This window comes from Candida metapsilosis (genome assembly GCF_017655625.1).
Source record: "Candida metapsilosis strain BP57 chromosome Unknown scaffold1, whole genome shotgun sequence".
NCBI lineage: Eukaryota > Fungi > Ascomycota > Pichiomycetes > Serinales > Debaryomycetaceae > Lodderomyces > Lodderomyces metapsilosis.
The window spans coordinates 3175527-3192661 of NW_027138159.1; the positions used below are offsets into that span (position 1 = coordinate 3175527).

The following is a 17135-nucleotide window of genomic DNA, read 5'->3' on the forward strand; positions in this document are numbered from 1 at the left end:
GGCAATGATTAGGAAGTGTTAGTTTTATCACCCAATGGCTCTCTTTTCTGCGTTTTCGCCATCTTTTTCTCCATATCTTGCTTTAATTTTTTACTCCGAGGCTGAACCTCTTGGCTCGTTTTAATCTCGCCATTATCCATGGAACACACCTTTTTCTTAGGCCCTTTCAGTGGAGGGTTTTCTTTCAGTTCTAGTTTACGTGATAGCGTCCTTATTATGTTATCCTTTTGCGCAATTGTTTGGTCACGTAGTTGAATTTCCCTGTTTCTCACCCGTTCTTTTGCACGAATATTTCTCTCAGTTGGTTTCGAGCTTTCTTCTGGGTAAACAACACCGGAAACCCCATTTATACATAAATTCGAATTCAGAGAATCATATAGTGGTGCGTTTTCATCAGAAACTATTGCATTTTTCTTTGTTAGCTCCGGATTTTCAAGGACCATTTGTTTATCAATGGGCCATAGCCCAGACTTCCTGAACCCACTTGAAATGTTCTCTTTTGTCATCCTAAGGTTTCTAGAGCCAATCCAGAACTCTATAAACTTGTCTTTTGGGACAACATGTGTTGCATGCCTGTCAAAATAACGGGCAACAAGTTTTCTGTAATGATCCTTAACGGGTTTGAAAACACCGACATCTAACGGCTGCATCAAATGCAGGCAATGGGGTGGTAGGTAAATCGGGATCACTCTAGCATCCTTTAGAACCAGTTTGAGCTCTTCGCTGTAATGTGTTGCGTGGTTATCCATGATCAAAATCCGGTAATCTTGAGAATTTTTTGGTGCAGTGAAAGGAATGAATATCTTCCGCACCCATTGCTCAAAATGGTCTCCAGTGTTCCAGCCTTTATAGCTCACGGCATAAGCCCACTCCAACTTCTCATCATCTGAAATCTGGTTGGTCATGAGCGTTTTACTCTTGAATATTGAGAGGGGATATCTAATTCTTTCTCCTGCAGCTGAAATAGCCTCCACAACTGTGGTAATTTCCTTACTATTTCCACTCTTGACATTCGTACTCTTTTTCAGACTATCGCCGGCAACTCTTTTCTTTCCAATTTGGTGTATAAATATACCTGTTTCGTCCATGTTCCAAATGTTTACTGCCTCAACCTTGTACCGAGTTACAGCGTCCTCATAGCGCTGAAAAAACACCTCTATTCCTGCCAAAGAGACCCCATAGGTTCGATTCTGGTCTGTCGGTTTGCCTGAGAGCATCCTAATCCATGGGTGTCTCTCCAACATGTTATATGGCCAGTTATCTCCTACGTGATGATCTATACCGAGCGCGTCCAAAATATCTTGCGCAAATTCTTGCATCTCACAGGCTGTTAACCCAACGTGTTCGTGATCTGCTGCTTGGACCTGTCTAAGAAAGAGGATCTCTTGCTTTCCTGATAGTACTTGTTGACTTTCGTGAGCTTGTTTGCGTGGTAAACCGCCATCTAATCGATAGGCTAATGCTGATCTGTAATGCCCATACTTACGTGCAATTTTAGAATTATTAGGACGAGTTTGGCTCTTACTTTCAATAACAGCCATCTGCAATGATTCCTCCCATTCTCTTTTCTCCTCCTCTGTCTTTTTCTTTTTCGAAGGTGGCATTGTGGTGGTATAAGAGCGGGTTAAAAACTACACTTGTTTACATTTTACGTGATTTTTTTTTTATTTTTTTTGTACGAATTCCTTAAAGAGACGACTTACTTAAAACGCACTGTAAATATCTTTTTGCATCAATTTTTCGGAAAAGAGTGGGGTTCATATAGTCTGCGACTCTACATTGAAGAATTGTCTCTGAACGGTACCTTTAGTACTTCATCTCCATCTGTGCCCACTTCATTCTGCTTAATAAATCTTTCAACTCGGTGCGTCTGTTGATCAAATTTTGTAGAACAAAAAAATTCAAATCCATCTCTTCATAGCACGACAGCAATGTCTGAATTAGACACGTTCTTTCAAGACATAAGAGAAGAAATATCAAAGGAGTATGTTCAGACTCAAGCCATTGAGTAGCCCACTTACTAACTATTTGCAGTGTCAACAAGAAAACTTTGTTGCAAGACTTGGAAAACCAATTTGACCTATCCCTCATCCCGTATCAAACTACAATAAATTCTTGGGCTTCAGTTAGTCCCGACCACCTAAATGGTATTTTTCAGACAACAAACAGCTTTGAGGATGCAATTCGTGGCAATCTCGGAAAGTTCATAAATTCGTTGGCAGAGTTGGATTGTAAACCAAGTCAAAAGGAAAGATTGTCAAATAAAGTCATTGAGGATTCCATTTACATACTCTTGGTTAATCGATACTTTTGGATCCTTGGCGCTACATTTACTCATGATCCTATAAAGGTAAAGTTGATCACCAGCGATAAGGAATTGGGTATCATTTCCACGCCTCAAGAAATATTTAAACTATTGGGTGTCACTGATGTCAATTACCAATTATATTTGATTGCCCTTTTGAAATTGATCGATGTGATTGTCGATTATACAACAACTACGGTGATTAATCAATCAATTGGATCAAGCACGTCTCAGTCACCAAATTATTCCATCGGACTCATAAATCTGAAAATTGTCTCCAAAATACAAAATGGGTTCCTGTTGTTGGATTTGAAGAACGACATTCTTAGGAAGAGATATGATAGTTTGAAATACAACTCCCAGAGGCTAAACAAGATTGTTTATGATTTGTCGCTTCGTAATTTGGTAACAACAGAAGCTGAAGTAGAATAAATTGAGTATATAATTATTTACTTCTTTTTGCTGGTCTCTCCTTTACTGGAGAGTCATCGTCGGAATCGATAACTATAACCTCTTGATTTATTGGATTGAATTGGCTTGTAAGAGGCCTCTTGCCTCTTTCATTTACTTCCGACAGTGGCTCTTTCACTTTCGTATTTTTATGAAGATTAAGTCGAGGGTCGTACTTTTTGTGGATCTTTACACCATTAGGGTCGAACATCCCCATTTCCACTAAATATCGCTTGACATTGTCGCTGATGGTCAGCCAGCCAGGCTCAGGGCCCTGTGTACCTTTTGTATTTGCATTCGCCACTGACTCGTTCAGCTTGACCGGCGTTGCCGTGCTGTTATTGGGAGCTGTCGGGTCTGCTTGCTTTTGAGCCGAAATTGCCTCCGGCTCCTCGGAGGTGTCCAACTCTATAATCTCCTTCTTTATCTTTGCCTCACGTTGGTTCAATAGCTCATTCAAGGCATAGTTATAGCCCAAGTTTTGATCAACAAATTTCGAATCAATCTCCTTTTTGCAAATCTTCAATAAATCAATTGTCAAGGGAAAAATGTCCTTTTTAGCTATTTTCTTCTTTAACCCAGGTGAACTGAATGTGGAAATAAAGTTGGTGTTTGTGTAATAATAGCTGTATATTTTGAAAAAGATTGTCACCAATGTATCATCTATCATCGAAGTGGGCCCATATCCATTATTGGACTTCCTCATGTCATTAGCACCATGTAGGAAACATAGGTGAGGAACCAACTCCGCTGGGACTCCCTTATGCTCCAATGACTCTAACATAGATTTCACATTCGATGAGAATGCCAGATAGGACAAGTTATTAATAAAATGATCGGTATACACAAAGGAGTCACCAACACCAAGCGAATCTCTCATCATCTTGCAAATCGTGGAGCAAAGAAACTCCCACGCAGTGTATAAATTAACCATAATAGAACTCGACCGACGAAGTTTCGGAATCATAGTGATTAAACTGTTGATGTCTTTTCCCACCTTTAATAACTCGATGTAGAATCTGATGTACTGGTACGTGTACAAAAAGTGTTTTCCTGGTCGTTCAGCTTCGGGTTTCCATATCAGGACTAACTGCTTATTGGCGGATTTTAGCGATATGAAACCAGACATTATCTTAGTTGCCTCTTCGACATCCTTGTACTCATCATAAAGGGTTCTTGCAAGTCTGTACTTGGCTCGGTGCTGCCAATTTTTCTTATCTGCAGCATCAATCTGCTTCAATGCAGACACTACCACATCATAAAACTCTCTTTTTGAATGGACTTCCGAAGACTCAACCTGGATTATAGGCACCTTCTGGATGTATCTAAATCCTTCCGCGGGTGTGAGCTCGCCAGCTTTAACATACTTCATACACATTACCACCATTGAATAATAAGGTTCAAGTATGCAATCAGATTGTTTAGTCTTGGATATCATTGCACAGGAATAGGACATTGTATTCAATACATCAACTGCTAGCTCTTTCAATTTGCGTTGTGTTTTAGACAAGTAATAGAAATCAGACCAGTCAGCATCCTCAAACTTAATCGCCAAATGAAATGACTGCTTAATCAACTTTAAACAAAACTCTTTTGGTAAAGAAGGGTTTTCGGCTACATTTGAAAAAGAAGTTCCGGTGGGCTTTTTCACAAATTGTGGCCGTGATTGCGCCCTTAATGCAAGCATATCCATAGGTCCAGACACAGCTCCAAAAAGTTCTTTTGCGAATAATGACATCAAACTGCCAACTACTGGCTTGATAAGGTGCTTAATCAGTTCATCGAGTGTACAATTTATTGCCATTAAATAGCAAATTAGTGACTTTCTCTGTAAATTCGCGGTCCCTATTTTCCTCTCTGCCACTGTCAATTTATCTGATGTCCAAATTAAGTCATCTTCCACCAAATATCCATAGGCTTGACCCATTAAAAACCAACTCTCCATTCGGTCTCCCCCACAAATCAAGTCATTTCTAAACAATGTTATTGCATTTTCAATTTCCACCGCTCTTCCCTGCATGTTCTTCTTTCGCAATTTGTACGAGGAGAATATTAGCAAACCTTGAAGGTAGTATATTCCACTTGACGCAAATTTAGCTTTCACAGTATTAAATTCCAATTTTGTCAAGCCATGAAAAGAATCGCGTACAAATTTTGGACTAAGATGGGTTGTGTCCAAAAAGTACTCAAGCATGGCTTTGTTCCTACTTAAGACCTCATCAGACTCGAAATCAGGATCTCCTATGACTTCGTACATTTCTTCGATTATCACCTTCATATCATGTTTTGGAACATTCTTGATGGTACTTGAGTGAAAGCATAACGGCAACACAAACTTAGCCAATTCCTCGCAATCGTCTTCAACCAATTCTTCCTTAAGCTGGGTCCTATGATCAAGAGGAACAAACCCGTCAATTCCGATATTGTAGTGGTACCTGCATTTGATCAATTGGCACATATCTTTGTCCGCTCCAGCAACCTTACTGAGGTACTCCTGTGACGCTTTTAAAAATATACCATTTGCCGCATCACATATTCCGCTAGCCCCAAGTTGTGCATGAAATATCTTAATTGCTGAATGTAGAGCAACTTGTGAGTGGTCTTTTTTCAAGATTGCCAAAACAACCACAACCGTTTTCAAAAGCATGTTCTTGAACTGCTCATACGACTGCGGAGAACTCTCTCTTATTGATTTCCGCAACGATGTAATACTGCAGGCTTCTTCATGCACCTCAAAAATCAAACAAACTTCAAGCAATGAAACAAGGGGCGTCAAATTCATAGATTCGCTAAGTTGCCACTCCAGAGTTTCCAAAAGTTGTACAATATAGCCTAGATTATTGTTGTAGAATCCCAATACGTTGCATAACGTTGCGAACCTTGTAGAATCAGGAAGTTTTGCATATTCGTCCCCGCTAAAGTAAGCGCTAAATTCTTCTAAACTTTTCATGAATCCTGAAACAAGTTTTGAAGTTGTTCCCAGCAGTTTATAAAATTGAAGCAAAATGTTCCACAAACTCAACTTCATGTCAACGTTACCCGTACTCATAAAAGCCTTGATAGATTGGATCGCTTCACTTTTACCTCTATCCAGGTCAAGCAATATGTCCTCCAACAAAATCACTGCTTCCGAGTTACCTTTAGTTTGATTCAAGAACAAAATTCTCCAAAATACGGCAAGCACTGAGATAACCGTTAATTGCGATTTGACATTTTCAAGCGTCAAATCGGGAAAATTTTTATAGTTTGGAAATTTTACATTTACCACATACTCAGATGTGGATATGAAGTGAAGAAGGTCTTGAAGACACGCTTGAGTGGATTTATTAGTACCCCAAGCTACCGTTTGCGATTTCAATTTCAAAACTCTGCACCATTTGAGCCTAGCTTTGACGACTACTAGATCCTTTTCGGATCCAGCTACCGACGATAGCATCGTAGTTGCAAATTGTAACCATTTGGTAATCTTGTCGTTGTATTTTATCAAGTCCAAGCACAATCCATTCGTGACTGCCTTGTTGAAACGTTTGGAATTGATTGATCGCCTGATTTGAGACTCTAAGCTTATTGACTGATCTACCAAAGCTTCCAATACCCCAACTGCTATCTGTGCGTCCTCAATCAGGTCACCAAGACTGTCCATCAAGCAGTTTTGAAATTGCAATATCCACTCGTTGAACTTGGAGATCAATGATTGACTCCATTTATATCCTATAATTAATGGGGTTTCACGATGGCTAAGTAGGTGCTTGAAGATAGTGGTCTTTAGTGTTATGTAATCGCTCTTACTCAGCGTAAGAATCTGCAAATCATCACTTTCCAAACATGGTAGGTCTGGTACGTCGTCCAATGAAGACGCCCTTTGTATGTTGGAACTAAAATTGTTTAAAATTTGGACCAATTTGACGTTATCATCAGCCACTTGCGACTTTCCTGGGTTGAAGGCGCCAAATGCAGCGGTAAAGTTTGTGTCCCAATTGTTTATGATACAACCAAGATCATTCAAATATTGAGGCGCATCGGCACTTTTCAAATACACCAGTACAACGTCAATTACGTCCAAGCTGGGATCAATCTCTTTCAACCTACTGATAAAATACTCCATGCCAGTGAAATGGTCTTTTTCAACCACAATTTCCGGCTTGTCGGGGACTGACTCAACTCTAGCTAAACGCTTGGATGCTCGGTGGTTCTGTTGTTTGCTATCTTGACTCTCTGCCTGTTTTTGCTCGTTTTCCTCATGTTCAACAGTATTGCTTGTTTCCCCTGTACCCTGAGATTCGCCAATCTTTCCATCTGAAGTTTGTGTCTCTTGCACTATTTCAGGCTTTTCTGTCACAACAGTAGTAGTTTCAAATGAGACGATTTCAACAGGTTCCTCTGTTAAAAAATATGGTTCCGTAAACCGAATTTTAGCACGATTGACATCTTCAGTTTTCATCTCATCCTGGAGATTCTTTACAGCATCATTGATAGTATCAACCAAGCTCTCCCACAGAAGAGAGTCATCTTTTAAAGTTAACGTAACATTGACCTTGTTCTTTTTCTGTTGTTGTGTCTGTTGGTTTTCGATATCTCGCTTCATTGGTTCTAGGAACTTAAAGCGGGTACTTAGAGCCTCTGAGAGTATCTCATTGGAGAGTCCCGCCGCAAGTTTCTCCTTAAGCTTCGCTAGTTTGTTCTCAAAACCTGTATCCGTTGGCAAGAGACCAGAAAGCTCATCACTCTCAATTTTGCTACTCACTGCATATTCCATCGTCGCCATGGCTAGCTTCAACTCCTTTAAATATATCCATAGGTCATACAAAACTTCTAACAACTTTTCATCTGCTTCGTTGTAAAGCAAAGCAACACAGAAATCATCCAACATTGAATAAAACATCTTTTTGAACTTTTCATCTCGACTGTCATTGCCATCTTCTACACCATCTAGGACGAAGTCATGCTTCAAGATGTCAAGAAATAGAAACCCTCTGTTCCTGAAAATTAAGTATCTCAATGACTTTAAGTTCGGAGACAATGTCGAAAGTACATCTGAAGCGCTGTTTGCGAGACCATTTTGTACTCCTCTGATGTAATCTACCTCCTCGAAATAGTGGTTAGAAATGGCATCAATTTGAAATAGTTGATCGTAAGCTTTATATGCCTGTATGTAATCACGTTGCTTCTGTAGTTTCAAAGCCTGTTGAAAAAGCTTGAAAGCTTGTTCGAATTGCAATTCTCGTGTGTGCTCTTCCTCTAAATCTTTCTTCGAAGTAGTGTCTTCGAGAATATTCAAGGGCTTGAATGTGGACTAAACTCTAGTTAGTATACAGGCATCTCTTATAAAAAGGAAGGTGATACGAACCATTTTAATGTTTGTGATTGCTAATAAGAGGTGTCCCGTAGAGCTCTGTTTTTTGTTTTTGTTGTTCTTTCTCTGTCGTGCGCTTAAAATTTCGCGACAAAGGCAAAACGTTAATACTTTAATTTGCATATTAATATTATCTATCAAAATCTATATCCTATATTACACCATTTTGTCTGAGGTCTGCGTTCCCATTTCCATCTCGACTTCCATTTTTTCATCGTCCAGAGAACCAACCTCTTTCCCTTGTGCCTCTCTCTCTTTCTCTTTCTCTTTTCTTGCTTTTTCTTCCATTTCCAAAAGTTCTGATTCCTTTGGTGCATCCTTACCAAACCTTAACCACCATATTAAGTGGCTTGAGAAGATTCCAAGCTCGAGCGCAAGAACAACGGCATATAAAATACAACTCAAAACGTCAAATTTTCCAACGACAATACTAAGCATAGAAAAAAGAGCACCAGAAGAATCCATCGTAAGAAATACAAAATTGATTCCAATGACTCTTCCTTTTCTCTTTGCCAATTCAAAGTATGGTGGGATCAATCCAATTCCCAATAAAACTGTCGCGATAATTCCTATAACCAACATGGGCCATTTGATTCCTCTTCTATGCAAAGGTCTCAACCACAAAATAAATCCAACCTCCAACCCAACACTCACAAGTACAAAGGCCGCGGTAGTCAATATAAGCTTCTTCCTAGGAATCTGCGTGGGAGGGTAATACAATACCTGAACCCATGAAACCAAACAAAAGAATGTGAACAACTGGGGTTGGATTCTCAAGGGAATTGATCCATCAATACCAAAAAAGTAGATACTGAATGGGACACCACTTGCTGCCCATAAAAACATCATTGTCGGAGGTAATCCCTCACAATTTTTCACCCTGTAATTTCTGATAATCTGTGGAACAAGTTGTATGCACCAGAGAACGGTACCTATCGTCCCCAAAACATTCTCGGCAACGGCGTTATACATCTTTCTAATATCTTTGCGTTATGTGTCAACTGAGGTTCATATACAATGCAAGCCAAGAAACTGTAATATGTATGGTGACCAAGAATAAATCAACTTAAATCAGACCAGTGCAAAACAGTTCATATTTATAGAAAGGGGTCTTGTGATGAAACAGAAAAAAAAAAAAACCCCAATGCGCCATGCGCTTTTGCTCATGTTGCTTCTTTTTTCATGTTTCTTTTTTTCGCTCTATGCCGCACTTGCATACAAAATTGAATACAAAAAGAGCAAATGCGCGTTCGCACGATGAGACAGAGGCGAGTTTGTCACGTGCAGTGGCTCTTTTGGGCAATACTTTCCGCGATATACATAAAAAAATAGGATGATTTGAATGAAACCGGGTATTTTATCCGTAAAAGGAAATTTTTTCCTCCACCTTTTCTACGCTATTCACTTTCATATTCAAATTCTAAACTCTCTTCATCATCATCCGCCTCGAATTCGGCACTTGAGTCACTATCCGAGGAGTATTCCTGCCTGGTACTGGTGGGCCTTGCCTCAACATTTTCATCAATGCCGCTTTCATCCGACTCTTTGTATCCTCGAGTATTTCTAGATCGGCGCTCTCTTGTAGCTTCACCTGCCATGTCTATATCATCATCTTCATCTTGATTTGGATTGCCCACTTCATTATCCGAGACTAGAAATCCACCTCCGAAGTCTTCATCAGATTCGCTTGCCGCATTATCCGCACTAGTGTGTGCATGTGTGAGAGTATGCTGTGTAGCATTTTCATCCTCCGATCTGGTAGCTTCTGCTTCCTCTTCAACGGTTCCATGCGTCCTGTTCAAACGCTGCTTCAACCTCAATTTCAATAAAAAGTATTTCCAATTTTGTAACGCATTTAATTCCACCATTGCCCTTCTCACCTCTTCATTCTCTTGAATCATATGAGATAATGTGAGCTCAAGAGCTTCTTTGTTTTCTTTGTCAATGACAATACCTCCCTCTTTCGCATTTGGTGTACCCTTTCCCCGTTGTGTGAAGTCAAAGGAAGTAATCGCTTTAGCGTAGTCAATCCCTAATAGCACGGCTGCTTTTTGGAGCATCTTCATGGTCTTCAGTTCTGTTATTTTGATTAGCACTCCATTTTCTGGGACCATAGTATCGGTGTATATGTCAATATTCCCGTATGAATTCTTTGGTACCTTTCCATCCTCTATTCTCGGTGGAATATAAAGCTTGGTTTGGTATTCCGCATATAGTCTCACGTCTTCTTCCTCTGAGCCTTGTCTCTCCTTTGTTTTCAAAGCGCTCACTCCAATTTTCAACACTCTGCCTCTCATATACCATGCCCTAGCGGATCTAAGTTTCTGTACGCAAGATCTTCGATAGACAGGTAGCAACTTCCCAGATGAGTTTTTTGGCCTAAACGTCCCACAAACACTAGATTCATCTTTGGGGTGAATCACTTCATTCTGCCTAAGTTGAGACTCTAAAGCATACAATGGATGGTTTTTGAATGCTTGCATATTATTAGGCATCCCTTCTGCTAAATCACGTTCATGGAACTCTTTTGCTTCAAAAATGTCTGTTATGCTTCTTGATTTAGTTCTTTGCAATGATCTCAATACCAGTTCATACCATTCCTTTTCATCGTCTGATTTAAACTCTATTCTTTTCCTGATCACACGGGCATTATAATTGATCGAATATCTCCTCGTGACATCTCGTACTCTACCAAGTTTATCAAATGCTATGGCATACATCAATTGGTTTCTCTCATCTCCTGATGGTGGCTCAAATGAGCTTGGTCTTCTTTTGGAACATATCTCAATTCTCTTTTTCATGATCGGGTCCACGCTTATCCAATGTTTAGCAAATTTATCCCAAACTTCAACCCAAAATACGGGATAGTCAGAATCTTCAAATTTCCTGGAAGATTTGGAAGGTCTCTTAAATAGATCAGCCGGATCTCTTTTCTTCTGTTCCACCTTAGGTTTCGAAGCTGTATTTTCTGTAATCACCGTATAATCTGGTGGTTGCAAAGATACAACCAACCTTGCATTCAAACCCAAACCTCTTAAAAGGGCAACAAACCCTTGAGCTGCCACATCCCGGCTTCCTCGAAAATTTGTAACTAATGTCGCGAATCTCTTCTTGGTTACGACTTCGGAGTCTTGCACTACGCCTAATTCATCCCAGTTCTTCCTCAACAAGCCTTGAGTAGTTATGCGGTACTTTCCTGCGTATATTTCCATCAACTTTTTTAACCCATCTAGTAGCCTTCTTGATTTAATATTGTCACTCCCACTGTCATCATTGAGCAAACGTGAGATTTGTCCAGTAACGCAGGCTTGTTTGAGCGACTTTGATATAGATTTGCTATTACACCATGAGTTTCGAACAGCAACATGTATTAGTAGCAACACGATGTACATTTTGTGAACTAAAACGCGTCGTATACGTTCTTCAGCGCTGATGAACTTGACCTTTCTCTTCTTCTCCGGTTCTTGCTGAGACGTATCTAGCTGGAATGACATTACTTGGTCTGAATTAGCTTTATTTTCAAAACTATTGGCGTCCTCGGGAATGCTAAACGACACTTCTTCGAAATCATCAGAGTTATCGGATTCCCACCCTTCTTGTTCCAAATCCAACTTTACATCTTCAAAGTCACTTGAATCCTCTGAATCAGGAGACACATCGTCATCAACCGCATGTGTGCTATTGACTGTCTCTGGTAGTACCCGCTTCCTTCGTTTTATTGTGCGGTTGCTGTCATTATCTAAACTTGAATCCTTTAATAATTGCTTATGATGCTGGGTGGGAAGATCACTCATGATTCAGCACAGATGCTCCTCTCCCCTAACCAAAATTGTATGTATCGTCTAAAGGCGGGGTCACAGTTGTGGATGAAAAGCACTGATCTAGTTTCAAGCACTTTACTTCTGCATGGCAAACACCCTTTTGCTTTTGCAGTGTGCACAAAAGTCTCAGAGAAAAAACTTTAAACAGAAAAATTATGAGATGGAGGAAATCAACGCCAAATAGATATGATAGGAATATGACAACATGTTTTAGACGACGAGGCTATCAATCATATACATTGAGGAAATTCAATATTTGCTCCATCCGAAATACCTCGATTTTGAGTCATAGAGCTGCAGAGCGACTACCGACAAATCTTTATCAAAAACTAACTCAATATGGACAAAGCCAGGTGAAGCTTGTGCCAAAAATAGAACACATCTCCCTATATTCGAAAGCAATAAGCTCTGGTAGGCCATTTCTGTTGAATGGAAATCCTACATTCAAGCCATCAGAACATAGACTATTTCAATTATTAGAGGCAGTTGTGTTTCATATGTTGTGCATCATAGACTGTTTAAAGCAAGGAAAGGAGGTCCCACAGCTACATTCTGAATTCTTTGAACAGCTTATAACTCGATTAGGAGAGGCAGGGGGGCATTTTGACTGTGAAAGGATAAGGTCTAGGTTCGCCATCCCATTTAATGGGACGCTACGACTTGGTTATCAATGTTTCCTACTAATCACAAAGCACATAGGGCAACCATACACAGAAGATGATCTAGTGACATGGTTGGAATCCTGCAGTGCGCCTTCAATAACCTCAAGTGTGTCATTGGTGACCGAAAACACACCGGCGTTTGTCTTGTTTGATATCCTACTACGAAGTCCCACGTTTAAAGAACAATTTCTTGTGCAACTGGAATTATGGACCCACAACATAAATTACTTAACAAATCAAATGCGGAAAGATCCTAACATAATTAAAGCGATGTTGGACAATTTGACATATTACGCTGTAATGTTTGAGCCACATAGTCTAACAAATATCTATCAAACTACATTGGGATTTTCTTCAAACGTGAATCTGCGCATACAATTGGGTGAAGCGTTCTTCAACGATGTCATTTGGAATCTTGCTGTTTATTCCCTTCGATACCCAAGAATTGATCCGCACGGTATTGCCAATGCCCAGGAGTTGCTAATGTCACAAATCAGAAATATTGAGGGAAGATCCCTATCCATAAAGGGATACTTAGGTATAGCCATTGTCATGTCAAGAATTTCTTACACTAAAGGAGTACAGATATTTCGTATTGCTGAAAAGCGATTTTCCAAGGAGACAAGTTCAAAAAAGGATACATTAGCGTACTATCTTACCAAAATCCACTTTGCCAAATCGACTACAGAAGCTGTGAACACCTTCAAGGTAGCGAGTAACCAGTTTGATTATTCATCGAATTTGTGGGTATTCTTTATTCGAAAGTTGAAATATATGAACGTGATGGATAAGAAGCGAGCAGAGTTGTTGTTCAAACAAATATGTGACTCAAAGGTGAAGGTGACCAGTGATATCGTTTTCGAGTTATTGCCATTTGTTGAGGAGCTTGATGTTGTTGAAAAGATGTTTCATTGTGTATCAAAATACACACAGGCAGCGGTGGTCAGCACCTTTCGTGTGAGATATATGCAGCTACTTAAGGGCTGGAAGCTACAAAAATTGGATACCCTTAAGCTACCCTGGGAAAAGCGTGATAAAGAGCACAAAGTCATCTTTGACTCTGTCAAAGATTGCATAACTCATATATATACTACGTCTTCCAAATCAATGCAGCTAATTGTGACATACCTCGATTACGTTTCATCTCAAGACACGGTTGAGTTTTTTGAGCTATATCAAGAGGAAGTTTTAGATAAAGATCATTTACCCAACGCTGCATGTTTGAAGCTTATTCTAGATACAGCCAAAAGAGCAGAAAACGTGCAAGTCAGAGACAACTTGTTTGCTCCTCAACTAGCAATTCGTGAGTTTCAGAGAAATGTGCAAGCTAATGCAAAGTCGTTGGGTATATTCCCACGTGATGATCTTTGGGTGCTGTACATTCTGCTACTTGCTGAGTTTGACTACATTTCTGAGTTATCCAAGATCATAAAATGGTGGATCGACCTCCATTTCAAGCCGAAAAAGTCCACTATTCTCTGCTTATTGGCTGCGTTACCTGAGGAGTTTGCTTTACGGCACATCAGGCACCATCAAGTAGCAAAGCTGAAAAAGGATTGGGATTGGCCAACCACACGAGAGTTTAAAAGATACATGTGGTTTCAGGATCAACCAAAAGTGTAAATAGAATAGGTTTCTGTTAATATAGTATTTGTTTTCTACCCCGGGTTCTCCAAAGATTCCGATTGACCAATAAAATTAAATCCCTAAATGATCCGAGAACTATATTACACAAAAGAGATATAAAGGTGTTACTGTGAAAAATGATGAAAAAGAAAGAAAAAAAAAATACCGGAACCCCATATCTACTTTGAACCCTTTTCAATTACCCAAACTGTATCAAATTATGATGAGAACTTTTACCAAAACTGCCATCAACGTGAGATCAACTTCTCAGTTGAGATCTTTCACTGCTTCTGCCATTGCATTGAAAGACACAAGAACCGAAACTGATGCTTTTGGTCCAATTGAAGTCCCTACTGACAAGTACTATGGTGCTCAAACTGCCAGATCGAAAATGAACTTCAAAATTGGTGGACCAGCTGCACGTATGCCAATTCCCGTCGTTAGAGCTTTCGGTATCCAAAAGAAGTCGGCAGCTCAAGTGAATGAGGCTTTGGGTCAATTGGATCCAAAAATCTCCAAAGCTATCCAACAAGCAGCTACTGAAGTTGCTGAAGGTAAATTGGATGACCATTTCCCATTGGTTGTTTTCCAAACAGGCTCAGGTACTCAATCCAACATGAACGCCAACGAAGTTATTTCCAACAGGGCCATTGAGATTTTAGGAGGTGAGTTGGGCTCCAAAAAGCCAGTTCATCCTAATGATCACTGTAACATGTCACAATCTTCAAACGATACTTTCCCAACCGTTATGCACATTGCCGCAGTGACCGAGATCAAAGATTCATTGATTCCTTCATTGACCAAGTTGCGTGATTCCTTACAAGCAAAGTCCGATGAATTCAAAGACATTATCAAGATTGGTAGAACTCATTTGCAAGATGCTACCCCATTGACCTTGGGACAAGAGTTTTCAGGATATGCTCAACAAGTTGCCAATGGCATTGAAAGAATTCAAAACACCTTACCCCATTTGTTGTATTTAGCACAAGGTGGTACTGCTGTTGGTACTGGTCTCAACACTAAAGTTGGATTTGATGCCAAATTTGCTGAAGCTGTTTCCAAATTGACTGGTTTTGAATTCCAAACCGCACCAAACAAGTTTGAAGCTTTGGCGGCTCATGACGCAATCGTCGAAGCTTCAGGTGCTCTCAACACCATTGCTGCTTCTTTATTCAAGATTGCCAATGATATTAGATACTTGGGATCGGGTCCAAGATGTGGATACGGAGAATTAGCTTTACCAGAAAACGAGCCAGGTTCGTCGATTATGCCTGGTAAAGTTAATCCAACTCAAAACGAAGCTTTGACTATGGTTGCTTGTCAAGTCTTTGGTAACAATGCCGCAATCACTTTTGCAGGTGCCTCGGGTCAATTTGAGTTGAATGTCTTTAAGCCGGTTATGATTGCTAACTTGTTATCATCAATTAGATTGATTGCAGATGGTGCCAACTCATTCCGTGAACACTGTGTTGATGGAATTGTTGCCAACAAAGATAAAATTGAAAAGACTTTGCATGAATCTTTGATGTTGGTTACCGCTTTGAACCCAAAGATTGGTTACGATGCTGCCTCTAAAGTTGCCAAGAATGCTCACAAGAAAGGTTTGACATTGAAAGAGTCAGCTTTGGAATTGAAGGCTTTGAGTAGTGAAGAATTTGATGAGTACGTTAGACCAGAATTGATGATTGGCCCAAAGTAAAGAGACAGCATTGTTTACTGTGTATAGATAAAATAAATGGAGACCTTGGTAAATGGTTTTGTAGATGGTACTAGTCGTAGAAATCTTTCAGTTGGTCACGTGCAACTCCAAAGGCGTGTGCACAAAAGCAGTACAAAAGGCAAAAGAAATCTTCATCAAAAGTTTGTTACGTTTATCATCAACACCGCATGGGATTATCTTCCATACTTCAGCAAATCGAGAAAAGAGGTAAATTACCAAACAAGCAACCACCCGTGCCACAGAACAATGAAGTGAAAGAAAGTAAAGAGCCTGTATTGAGAACTGGTACCACTGAAAAGTATGTTGATCCTGTGGTTGCTCGATTGAAAGAAAAACGACGATTAGAAAGAGAGCAAGCAGAAGCTGCTAAATCTAAAAAGAGTGGGGCAAACAGCACCAAGGTTACAACAAAGCAACCTAGAGCCGCGCCAGTGTCACGACAAAGCATAACAAAAACAACTACTAAACCGAACTGGGATCTACCACCACCACCAGCTCCACCTAAAAAGAAGTTGAGTTACAATGAATTAATGCAGAGAGCAAAAAAAGTTGATCATGAGAAGTTATCAATCAAAATTTCCCACAAGAGTAGTTCCCCTGAAGCAACGGCGCCTAAAGCATTTCCTACAAAGGCTACAGCCGTGAGTAAAAAGCCATCCTCCACAACACCACCCTCAAGTGTGCCTCCACGTAACAATACTATGAAAAGCAAGCCTATAGAGAGAGCAAAACCAGATGTCCCTATCCGCAAGCCTTTGCCTAAAGTGCCGATGCCAGCCAGACAACCAAATGCAAAAATACAAGAGCGACTTAAGCAGAAGCAAGGAAGGAAACTCCAAGGACGAGGATATGGCTACGATGAAGATGAAGATGACGATGACGATTTGAGTGACTTTCTCGTCTCTGATGAAGAAGAGGAACAAGAGGTTGGCGACTATAACCGTGATGAAATTTGGGCAATGTTCAACAAGGGAAAGAAGCGCAAGTACTATGAATACAACGATTACGATGACGAAGATGATGATATGGAAGCGACAGGTGCTGATGTTTTAGAAGAAGAATTGAGATCGAGATTAGATGCAGAACGAGAAGATCGAAGAGAGATGGAGGAAGAGAAACGGCGGGCATTGGAAAAACAAAGAAGAAAGATGCGGCGATGAGAGTAAGTACAAATATGCAAATAGATATAATACACCTT

General features: G+C 40.1%; 7 protein-coding genes across 7 annotated transcripts; 4 read left to right on the top strand and 3 right to left on the bottom strand. All coding sequences in view use genetic code 12, as the record gives it.

Moving 5' to 3' along the window:
* Positions 1–8: 8 nt before the first annotated feature.
* On the bottom strand, positions 9–1604 carry I9W82_001401 (uncharacterized protein; the record flags this gene model as incomplete). The annotated part of the gene is made up of 1 exon (XM_067690143.1): positions 9–1604. One exon carries the CDS (start codon positions 1602–1604, stop codon positions 9–11), a length of 1596 nt encoding a protein of 531 aa, XP_067551422.1.
* A 327-nt stretch (positions 1605–1931) lies between these two features.
* Positions 1932–2737, top strand: I9W82_001402 (uncharacterized protein; the record flags this gene model as incomplete). The annotated part of the gene is made up of 2 exons (XM_067690144.1): positions 1932–1984; positions 2035–2737. 2 exons carry the CDS (start codon positions 1932–1934, stop codon positions 2735–2737), a joined length of 756 nt encoding a protein of 251 aa, XP_067551423.1.
* Positions 2738–2750: 13 nt separating this feature from the next.
* Positions 2751–9080, bottom strand: I9W82_001403 (PQ-loop repeat-containing protein; the record flags this gene model as incomplete). Its single annotated transcript, XM_067690145.1, has 2 exons — positions 2751–8048; positions 8271–9080. The coding sequence occupies 2 exons, from the start codon at positions 9078–9080 to the stop codon at positions 2751–2753; spliced, it is 6108 nt and encodes a 2035-aa protein (XP_067551424.1).
* Positions 9081–9505: 425 nt separating this feature from the next.
* I9W82_001404 (uncharacterized protein) lies at positions 9506–11902 on the bottom strand (the record flags this gene model as incomplete). Its single annotated transcript, XM_067690146.1, has 1 exon — positions 9506–11902. One exon carries the CDS (start codon positions 11900–11902, stop codon positions 9506–9508), a length of 2397 nt encoding a protein of 798 aa, XP_067551425.1.
* A 929-nt stretch (positions 11903–12831) lies between these two features.
* Positions 12832–14214, top strand: I9W82_001405 (uncharacterized protein; the record flags this gene model as incomplete). Its single annotated transcript, XM_067690147.1, has 1 exon — positions 12832–14214. One exon carries the CDS (start codon positions 12832–12834, stop codon positions 14212–14214), a length of 1383 nt encoding a protein of 460 aa, XP_067551426.1.
* Positions 14215–14437: 223 nt separating this feature from the next.
* On the top strand, positions 14438–15916 carry FUM12 (Fum12p; the record flags this gene model as incomplete). Its single annotated transcript, XM_067690148.1, has 1 exon — positions 14438–15916. One exon carries the CDS (start codon positions 14438–14440, stop codon positions 15914–15916), a length of 1479 nt encoding a protein of 492 aa, XP_067551427.1.
* Positions 15917–16104: 188 nt separating this feature from the next.
* Positions 16105–17097, top strand: I9W82_001407 (uncharacterized protein; the record flags this gene model as incomplete). The annotated part of the gene is made up of 1 exon (XM_067690149.1): positions 16105–17097. One exon carries the CDS (start codon positions 16105–16107, stop codon positions 17095–17097), a length of 993 nt encoding a protein of 330 aa, XP_067551428.1.
* Positions 17098–17135: the final 38 nt, after the last annotated feature.